Source organism: Silene latifolia, chromosome 1, assembly GCF_048544455.1.
Source record: "Silene latifolia isolate original U9 population chromosome 1, ASM4854445v1, whole genome shotgun sequence".
NCBI lineage: Eukaryota > Viridiplantae > Streptophyta > Magnoliopsida > Caryophyllales > Caryophyllaceae > Silene > Silene latifolia.
The window spans coordinates 48,188,775-48,199,766 of NC_133526.1; the positions used below are offsets into that span (position 1 = coordinate 48,188,775).

General features: G+C 39.6%; 1 protein-coding gene across 1 annotated transcript; it reads right to left on the minus strand.

The window, feature by feature from the left end:
• Nucleotides 1-6,715: 6,715 nt before the first annotated feature.
• On the minus strand, nucleotides 6,716-7,591 carry LOC141646081 (uncharacterized). The gene has a single exon (XM_074454154.1). The coding sequence runs from the start codon at nucleotides 7,589-7,591 to the stop codon at nucleotides 6,716-6,718; it is 876 nt and encodes a 291-aa protein (XP_074310255.1).
• Nucleotides 7,592-10,992: the final 3,401 nt, after the last annotated feature.

The window sequence follows — 10,992 nt, forward strand, 5'->3', positions numbered from 1 at the left end:
TTAAGGCGGGGATTTTAAGCACACACTAGACGATGTTGAAGGGTGTTAAACGAGCATGGAGACGGGTCTGAAATGTTACTCCGCCTGCCCCAGAACAGAGGCCGACACAGCACCTGTCTCGGGTGTAAGGCGAATTTGAAGCCCCCCCTTTAGCTCAGTTTTCAGGCGATAAGAAAATAAGATAGAAGTGAGACAAGAGCAAGACGGGACTAAACGTGAATGGTACCCATTAAGCCCATCTTAACCATGGTCAAAACCCGTGTAAAAACAGTCCGCCATTCCTTAATTCGACTACTAAAACAGAGGACGACAGCTTCCAAGGGGACTCATTCTAAGACGGAAGGCGACAATTGAAGCAAGGTTAAGACAGAAATTATCATACACACGAGAAACATCATAAAGGATCGAACTTTGACAAGTAATGACACATAAAACGATACCATAAGACGAAATTTCGACATCCGTCGAGTAACCTATCACCGTTACCTGTTTATGAGCTCTTAAACGTCCAAGGAAACGCCCTACGATGATCTTACACCCAAGAATGGCACCGAAAAGCTCTAAAACCGGATGCTTTGAAAGACGACCGAAATGCAACAGACGAAAGTTTGGCTCTTTTTTACATAGAAAGAAGGAGAATGAGGAGGGGAAGCTAATGGAGTAAGTTTTATAAAAATTGGTTGAGAATTGGAAGGGAGATCTGGGATTGAGGGTGCGTAAAAATGGAGTATGGAGTTGCTGTTGTTGTTGCATATTGTTGTTGTTGGCTGCGTGAAAATGAAGGAGAGGTAAGAGGGGGTGGGGACGGGTAGGTTAGTAAAGTAGTAATATAATAATAATAATAATAATAATAATAATATATAAATGTGTAATAAGGAGATATTTTACAAGTAGAGTGTGGGGTGGATAAGGGTATGTGTTGTCGACATACGGTTGGTCCAAGATTAGATAAAATTCTCCCATTGAAATGTGACGGTCTAACGTTAGACGGAATCTAAGACGCGAATTATTATTATTACAGTCATTATTATTATCCGACCAAGAATACGTATACATATATTATCATATAAATAATGCCTTAAAGATATAATTTAATCGTACGTATTTTTATATAAACGAGCTTTTATATAATACGTTTATAAAAATCGTTTTTGACATAAAACTAATTAAATTGAATAATTCAAAATTATAAAATAAAGTAGTCAAACGGTTTTAATAAATTTTAAATGTCGAAATAGAAAATTCGCGGGTGTTACAATCACCCCATCTTTTAAAAAGTTTCGTCCTCGAAACTTGAAGGTAAAAAAAAAAGAAAGGTTATAAAATAAAACTGAACTTCTAAAGTTGGTAACCAAAACATTAAAAGGTTACTTATCGTAAGAATTAAAATTGTTCAAAAATTTCAAATAAAATTTTACGACAGAACCCGATCGAAAATTAACTTATTTGCATAAATCAAAATCAAAATACTTTCAAAACATTAATGAAGAGTTCTCAAAAGTGTAAGTCTCATTCATGGAACGAAATTGCTCTTGTCGTGCACACAAGAACGCTTACTTTCCAAGTCAAAGACAAATTTAAAACAAAAATCATTCGCCGACAAGCGTAGAACAAGTTATCAAACGTCTCCAATAACGAGTTCTATCATCCGATCAACGTCAAAATCAAAAGAAAAGGTAATTTACCCAAATTTTCTTTTGCAAAAGTCAAAATTGAAATGAAGATTTTACCCTTAAACTCAAAAGGGAGTCAAGTTCCTGAAAATATGAGATTAAACTTTATCGAAGAAATCATAAATAGATCAGAGTTAACAGAAATTGGATAAAATTTAAAGAAATATCAGGTTTAGCAATTAAAATCATGATAGGGAAGTCTATACTCAAGGAACAAATACGGAATTAAATCAAATTTTCATTTTCAAATCTTTAGAATAGGTAAGGTTTTTCAAAAGTAACATCAACTTTTAACAACGAAACAAAAATGGTAGCTTGAAATGTTTAGAAATTTTACGAAGTGAAAAGTAACTTAGACACCATAGGTGCAAGTATGCTAAAAGGATTCAAACTTAACTAATCAAAAGAGCTATGATGAATTTTCTGGGGTAAGAATTGAAGTCAAATTTACAAGGATGTAAAAGATAGAGCTTTATAGGTTACCAGCATCAAACTTAAAAGAGGAGTATGATGAAGTAGGGAAAAGAGGTATGAACGGTAACACTTATGGTCAAAGGAAAAGATGAATTAGACAACAAGGAAACGCCAGTACTCAAACTTCAAATAACAACATCATCCTAAGCGGTTCCGAAAACTTCCTAACAACAAAACTCATAATCACAACACTCCCAAGGATTTCCTCAAATTACTCATGTTACTTCATCTTAAGCTATTCCTTGAAACAAGGTACTCCACTAAGAGTGCGATCTCAACACACCAAATCCTCAAACATCTACAAACAACTTCCACAAGGTCAAGGTCAAGGTTTCCAACAACGCTATACTCATATCCAACTAGTGTCAACCACGGGTTTCTCAAAATTGTAAAATCCTCAATCAAGAATCCCAATACCCAGCTCTAACCTCCAAGAAAAGGTTCCTCAAATATTCCACAAGGTTTTCATTTCAATACAAGGTAGTAACATGCCAATCCAAAGTCTGAAAAATCAATAGGATCTCGAGTCCTTTTATCCTTTTACTTATCACGGATTCCCAAAAGCAGAACTACACTCATCTACAACATCATCCCGTCATCTCAATTACCCAATACAACCTCAAAGTTTCTAAAACCATAGGGTCAACAAAGACTTCTCAACAATGTAGCTTAGTCTGACAAAGCCAAGTTTTATAACCTTAGTAACAAATGCCACTCATACTTGACAACACCAAATCCACCAATCAAATATACCCACTTTAACAAGGATCTAGGTATAAGAATCATCAAGTATGTCTCATCACACTACTTAAATCTTAACATCTCAACCCCTCAGAACCAGGGTTAAGGTCAACCACAAACAATCTCCTCAAAAGTCAAAATTTTCAACCCAGGTCAACATTCCTCAAAAGAAGAGTATTATCGAAGGCGTTAAGGAGGATTAGCAAAGAGCAAAGGGCAAGTTAGGAGTGTACAAGAGTAACTTCCACGGAAAAGAAAAGAAGGTTAATAAGAGGATATAAGCATCAAGAACTAAAGAATAAGGCAAGGTACACAAGGAAAGAGAAACATCTTCAAGGAAGAAGAAGCATTCTTCAAAAGTTGAACAAATCTTCAATCTTTGGCAATAGGTACGAGGTCTTGATCTTCACGTAGGTAAACTCACGGTCATTGATCCAAGGATACAAAAATATAAAATGACAATCAACAAACGTGTTAGAACCTAACAAAGAGCAAACACACTACAGACTACCACCTTAGGTCCTTAAGTCTACCCACCTCTCATTCATTATTCAGGGTCAAGTTCAAATTAAATTTTGGGGTGCACGTGTGTGCGTCGGGAGCAACAAAGGCTCTGATACCAACTGTGAACCCCCGCGATAAAGCGGAAAATATAAGTTATAAATTCAAGCGGAAATTAGGAAATTTTCAAAACTTTTAAAATTTAAGGCGCGGGTTCATTAAAACATAAAACACCAGTAAAGAATGCGGAAATAAAATTGAATTATACAAACGTGATAGTCAAGGTGAGGAAAAATATATCCCTCGAATGACAATACAATAAAAGGTGAGTCTAAGCAAAATCCTAATAAACCAATTACTAGTCCAAGGTGCTCGCTAGCTCACACGTCTAAACCCCACAAATGCATCTTCACAAACCTGTCATTCATGTAAACATGAAAGCCACAGTCAGTGGGGAGTAACTCAAGGTTCTCCCAGCCACAAAATGTCAAAACGAACATAACAAAGAACATGAACAAATAATCATATTAGATAAGTTATGAGTGAATCGACTTATAACTAAACATGGGATCATACGTGCTTAAACCAACAAGGATAAAATAAATGATGGAATAAACAATTAAGTAAGGCATAAGCAACAATAAAATAAATGGAGAAGAAAGATAAGGAAACAGACACGACCACTTAGCCACGAGCACGTATTTCAAGGAGATATGACCAAAGTAACCATCCAAATAATGCAAGACATTTATTACTCTTAGACTATAATTTCCCCGGGTAGGACTACGATAATGATACGGTCCTAGTCTAAATCTGCAGATTCTCGGGTGTACATCCCGATTCGACGTGCGCCAGCACAGCACGCACCCAAGACTCGACTACTAAGGAGACCGAGTACCCCAATCGCCGAACAAAGACGAAAGTGGCGGAAAGACTAAGATAAGACTCACTTGCGGAAACAAAGACAAGTGGCCAAAAGCCGTGCTTGCCAAAGACAAAGACAAGTAGGCCAAAACCGTACTCGCCGAAACAAAGACGAGTAGGTCAAACCCGTGCTTGCCAGAACAGCACAAGCAGGGCAAAAATGTATGTCAAGCACATACGATGGTAATATGGCATTTCTACAAGAATACGACTCTTACAAGTAATCATTTATAATAACCTTTTCATGCATATGGGGCGGGATTATTAATGTCACACTCATACTTATGGCTCGCATCTCACCATAAGTACGGATGGGAACATCAGTCTCGACGATCATATCGCAACTAGAGGGCCTATGGCTCACCCCTAGTATCCGATAGGACCGAGACTCTCATAATAGAACAATTCAAGACGTTATTAAGAATATGACTCTTCACAAATAATTACTTAACAATAAATACCTCATACTTGTCTCATGCAGATAAATATTTCATTTTATAATTTATCATGTCGGTTAAATAAAATATACGGAATGATAGCAAATAATTTACGTCATATGAGATTACGGAATAAAATGGAACAAGCATAAGCGACCCATTCATGAGCCCACTACAAAACATGAGGTTGGCCCAACAATTAACTAATATGATAAGTCCAACAAATCACTCATGTAGAAATCAACAATTAAATCCTGGAAAGTCCAACAAATGAATCATAGAAAAACCAAGAAGTGAATTATACCAAGCCCAAAAGATTTAAATATGCATAGCCCAATAAATGGTGAGTATTTAACCCAACAACTAAGGCAACTAAGCAATCAACCACAAGGAAGAAAAAGGAGAAAGACAAGGAAGCAAGGGGTGTTGTAGTACACTTATACGCCTGACAAACCGTGTAAACTCCATTGCCAACAAACAGCCAGCTATGGCCAAACCACCCATCCACGGCCAGCCTTCGGCTCGCCAACAGTTTCCATCCCGACCACTCCTCCTCGACTGCCCAAAACAAAACCAGTGAACAACCACCAAAAACAGTACCCAACACAGTCTATGTGAAGCCATTCAACACGAGATTATCGAGTATGAACAAGACCGTCATGTGTAGCCTAAGAACAGTCCTAAAACGCATACAACCCATATCCTATAAGTGTTTTAAGGCGGGGATTTTAAGCACACACTAGACGATGTTGAAGGGTGTTAAACGAGCATGGAGACGGGTCTGAAATGTTACTCCGCCTGCCCCAGAACAGAGGCCGACACAGCACCTGTCTCGGGTGTAAGGCGAATTTGAAGCCCCCTTTAGCTCGGTTTTGGCGATAAGAAAATAAGATAGAAGTGAGACAAGAGCAAGACGGGACTAAACGTGAATGGTACCCATTAAGCCCATCTTAACCATGGTCAAAACCCGTGTAAAAACAGTCCGCCATTCCTTAATTCGACTACTAAAAAAGCAGAGGACGACGACTTCCAAGGGGACTCATTCTAAGACGGAAGGCGACAATTGAAGCAAGGTTAAGACAGAAATTATCATACACACGAGAAACATCATAAAGGATCGAACTTTGACAAGTAATGACACATAAAACGATACCATAAGACGAAATTTCGACATCCGTCGAGTAACCTATCACCGTTACCTGTTTATGAGCTCTTAAACGTCCAAGGAAACGCCCTACGATGATCTTACACCCAAGAATGGCACCGAAAAGCTCTAAAACCGGATGCTTTGAAAGACGACCGAAATGCAACAGACGAAAGTTTGGCTCTTTTTTACATAGAAAGAAGGAGAATGAGGAGGGGAAGCTAATGGAGTAAGTTTTATAAAAATTGGTTGAGAATTGGAAGGGAGATCTGGGATTGAGGGTGCGTAAAAATGGAGTATGGAGTTGCTGTTGTTGTTGCATATTGTTGTTGTTGGTTGCGTGAAAATGAAGGAGAGGTAAGAGGGGGTGGGGACGGGTAGGTTAGTAAAGTAGTAATATAATAATAATAATAATAATAATAATAATATATAAATGTGTAATAAGGAGATATTTTACAAGTAGAGTGTGGGGTGGATAAGGGTATGTGTTGTCGACATACGGTTGGTCCAAGATTAGATAAAATTCTCCCATTGAAATGTGACGGTCTAACGTTAGACGGAATCTAAGACGCGAATTATTATTATTACAGTCATTATTATTATCCGACCAAGAATACGTATACATATATTATCATATAAATAATGCCTTAAAGATATAATTTAATCGTACGTATTTTTATATAAACGAGCTTTTATATAATACGTTTATAAAAATCGTTTTTGACATAAAACTAATTAAATTGAATAATTCAAAATTATAAAATAAAGTAGTCAAACGGTTTTAATAAATTTTAAATGTCGAAATAGAAAATTCGCGGGTGTTACAGTTCCCCTAGTTGAATCTTCAACTCTTGCAACTCTTTTGGGGCCATACGATATGGTGACTTTGAAATCGGTGCAGTGCCTGGCACTAGGTCGATTGAGAACTCCACATCGCGCTCTGGTGGTATTCCTGGTAATTCCTCGGGAAATACCTCAGGAAATTCCCGTACTACAGGTATGTCCTCGATCCTGAGCTTTTCCTCTCCTATGGAATTTATGTTGCACAAGAAGGTATGTTCTCCTTTACGCATCTGGCTCGCTAGCTTCATAGCGTTGATGACCTTAACCCGAGTGTTCGGTAGGTAACCTCTATAAGTTACTCTTGCTCCGAGCGAGTTCCTTAGTGAAATCTTTTGGTCTCTACACTCAAACTTGGCGTGGTACTTTGCTAGCCAATCCATTCCCAAAATGATGTCGAAACCAGGTAGGTCGAGGCTGATGAGGTTAGCCGGAAAGGTCGAACCAAGGATGATAACAGGAACGCCTCGGTACCTCGCTTTGCAGTTTAGGGTCTGACCGTTAGGAATCACAATGGATGCATGGATTGCTTCGGGATTTGGAAGTTTAGCTTTAGCTACGAAGGTTGGTGATACATGTGATAGAGATGCTCCTGTGTCGAACAATATGAAAGCCATACAAGAATTAACCAGAAATTTACCAGTGATTGTATCGGCTTGTTCCTCTTCTCCACCATCGATCATCATGTAAGCCCTTCCCTGAATCAGTGGGGTTCCCGTCTTCTTGGGACAGACGTAAGACTTGTGACCTTCCTCTTTACGAGAAAAAGCGATGATGGGTTTCCCGTTACACCGCTTTTGCCGGTGCGAGCTGTTTGCATAGATAACACTTTGAAGTTGAGCCCTGGGAGTCGTCATTACCGGTATTGTCACCCTTGGGAAATATCTTGTTTGATAAGCTGGACTGAAATTTCCTGGCAAAAGGTTTTGACTTTTGGTGAAAAGGTTTTTGATGACGAGGTTTCTGATAAAGGGGTTTCTGATAGAGAGGTCTTTGGTGAAGGGGTTTCTGAATGAAACTGTTATGGGACACTGTAGGGGTAAAGGTTTTCTTCTTCTTCTTGTCCGCATTTTGGATGGCAGCAAAAATGGCCATAGCTTTCTCGTAGGCAGCTTGGAAAGTTGGGAAGTCATGCCCCACCATCAACTGGTTCAAATCTGGCTCCATTTGACGCACATATCTTGATTGATGCGTGTCTCCTCATCCGTACCGATCTCTTGGCGAACTTGGAGAGTTCATCAAACTTGCGAGTGTACTCAGTAAGAGTCATAGCTCCCATCTCTAGGTTGTGGAACTCCTGTTCCTTCTGATGCTTCATAGATGGAGGATAGTATTTTTTCTCGAGGCTGGCTCTGAACTCGTTCCATCCGTATCCAGGGGTTGTCTTGAAAGCTTCTTGAGCGATTGTCCACCAATCGTTCGCTGCTCCTTTGAGGTAGTAGGATACTATCTCAATCTTTTCCTCTTCGGGAGTGTGGCTTAGCCTCAGCAGTTTCTCCATTTCCGCTAGCCAATTTGCAAGATCATTAGGATCGTCGGAGCCATAGTAAGATGGAGGTCGATGCTTTGAGAACTGATCGAAAACGGAGGGATGGTGTTGGTGTTGGTGTTGGTTCTGGTTCTGGTTCTGGTTCTGGTCCTGGTTCTGGTTCTGGTTCTGGTTGTTCAGTAGCTGCGTGATTGTTACTTGTGATGCAGCTAGTTGAGCAGCCATCTGAGTCATAGCCTCCTCATATCCTTGTCTCCGTAAGTCCTCTTGGGGATTTCCGTTTCCATTCCCGTTGCTCCTTGTTACTGTCATCTGCTCGAGGTGTGGTATCATCAGTAAAAGAAAATACATGCACAAACCAGAAGTGAGACAAAAGTAGAACAAAGCAAGAAGAACAAGAATGAATTCATTGTTAACTTCCTTGTTACAAGCTAACACTAAGTAGCTTCATTAGGTGGCGGTTACAAGGAAATCTATAACTAGCATAAAAGAACGCAGTTAAACCTACGGTAGACTGAGCTAGGGTTTAGGTGTCCTAGTCTCTATCTAGTTTAGAAATCTTGCTCCTTTCTCGATTGCTCTGGCACAGGCATTGAGTGCTAACTTGAACTCGTACCAATCATAGTAATGGTTCTCTTGATCTCCTCTGGCTAATATGCGGTTCCACCATAATTCTGCCTTCCCTATCAGCTTGGTGGTGGCGAACTCTACCTTCCAGTCGGGTGGTACATTATATTCCTTAAATCTCCATTCACAAACTCGATAAAGTTTGGGTAGTCCGCCTCTCGAAGAAGAAAATTGGGCCATTGCCACGAAGTTTGCTCGAGCATTTTCCTTTTTCTTTGTAGCACTTCTAGCTTGGGGTTCCTCTCCGGCGGGTGAAGTGAAAATTATTGGCCTCATCTTCCCGATCGGTAGTCCGATTTTGGTGTGCCGATTTAATCCTTCTTATCTTGTTAGGGTGATCCCTAAGCCACTTCTTGAATCTCTTCTTCCCTTCTACTTCTGCAACTTCTTCCTTGGTCATTTCCATGGGTCTCTTACTTGATCTCACCATCTAGATGAAAAACAGCGGTATTCCTAGGTTGGGGTCCGTTCTAAGATGCTAGCTAGGGATAGCGCGTATACATGCTAAGTTAGACAGTTAATCAGACAATTCAAGCAAGTAATCAACACAGAGCATGCAGAAGGTAGCACAAACATTGATCCTTATGACGGTTAGGATCTTTCAGGTAGTTCTACCCTCCCAACCATATATCTTCTCTTATTATTCATCGTAAGGGTTAGCTAGTGATTCTCTCATTTTAGTGATCTAAGAGTTCTAGTTATTACATCTTATTTTACCCTAAAGTCATGAGTCCCGGATGCTTCCTCGATAGGTGAAATAATAATGTATCGCACAATTACTATTCACGGTCTCAAGGTCGCTCTGATACCAACTGTAACAACCCAGTTTCTCTAATGACTTAATTAACGAAAGCGGAAAGAAAGATAAGTCATAAAAATCAGTAAAATTTAAAACCGTCAACTCATATTGAGTTGATTCATAAAACTGGATGTTTAGAACATAAAACAAGGTCTGATATCCGAATTACAAATTAAAGCAAGGTCCGACTTTAATAAAAGTTTGCTACATAATCTCATGAAAGATCAACATAAGATGTTTTATTCTCTCGACAGTCCCCTCCTAAGTCCAAGTCTTCAAGATCCATGTTACCTGAAACATCATTAAAATAAAACTGCCCCACTTAGTGGGAGTAACCTAACCGTCCTCTATCAACGGCCTCTTATCATGGAGAATATTAGTAATGCAATTAGGCGGTCAAACATACAACTCCAGTCACATTACAACATCGACATGCACACATGTGATATGTACATGAAGTAACACATTGGTTCATATTGGCATATGACATGATAAATATGTGAATATAACGACATTATTCAACAACATGTAATATAAATCAACATATAGTAAATCCAAGTAGATATTATGCGGATAAAAACTTGTAGTCATTTCTTTTTAAAATATTTATTTTCTTCATAAAAAGCACGGGACGTGACTACTAATGTCACACGCATACTCACGGCTTGCATCTCACCTTGAGTACGAGTGGGAGCATCAATCCCGTCGATCATATCGATACTAGGAGGTTTACATCTCACCCCTAGTGCTCAATAGGACCGGACGACTAAATTGACTTGGTTTAGCAACCTTAATCGTGGGGAAGAACAGACGGCTAATGGATGGACTCAGAGGTCCCATTTAAGTGACATGTCCCATACACTTCGAGGCACCAAGACAATCATAACTGTCAAGGTCTGCACACGATCGCAACCGTGAAATAATATTTGCCAAGATATCTCGAAAGGTAGTAAAGCCGATCAAGCTCCCCGTCAATATATGCGCATATACCCACTCCACACTTCTTGGAACACGCACTCCTCGGTGGCAAAATGGTCGACTACTATCCTAACGACAATCCCTCCACACGCAGACTTCGGATATGCTTTCCGTCCGTACTTGTATAGCATAAGCTCTCTAAGCATTCTTCCGACACGTCGATCCCTAAAACTTACCAAGGTAGCGCCCAACATATAGCACGAAAGACTCACATGTGTCTCATAGAGACGATGATACATCGATATGCGGACCATCCCAACATATCGACAACATAGCGGCACTTGGCTCAGAGGTCCCATTCAAGGGGCATACCCAAGATAACCGGAAATAGCATACCGATTCGAGGTCCTATTTAAGTGGCATGT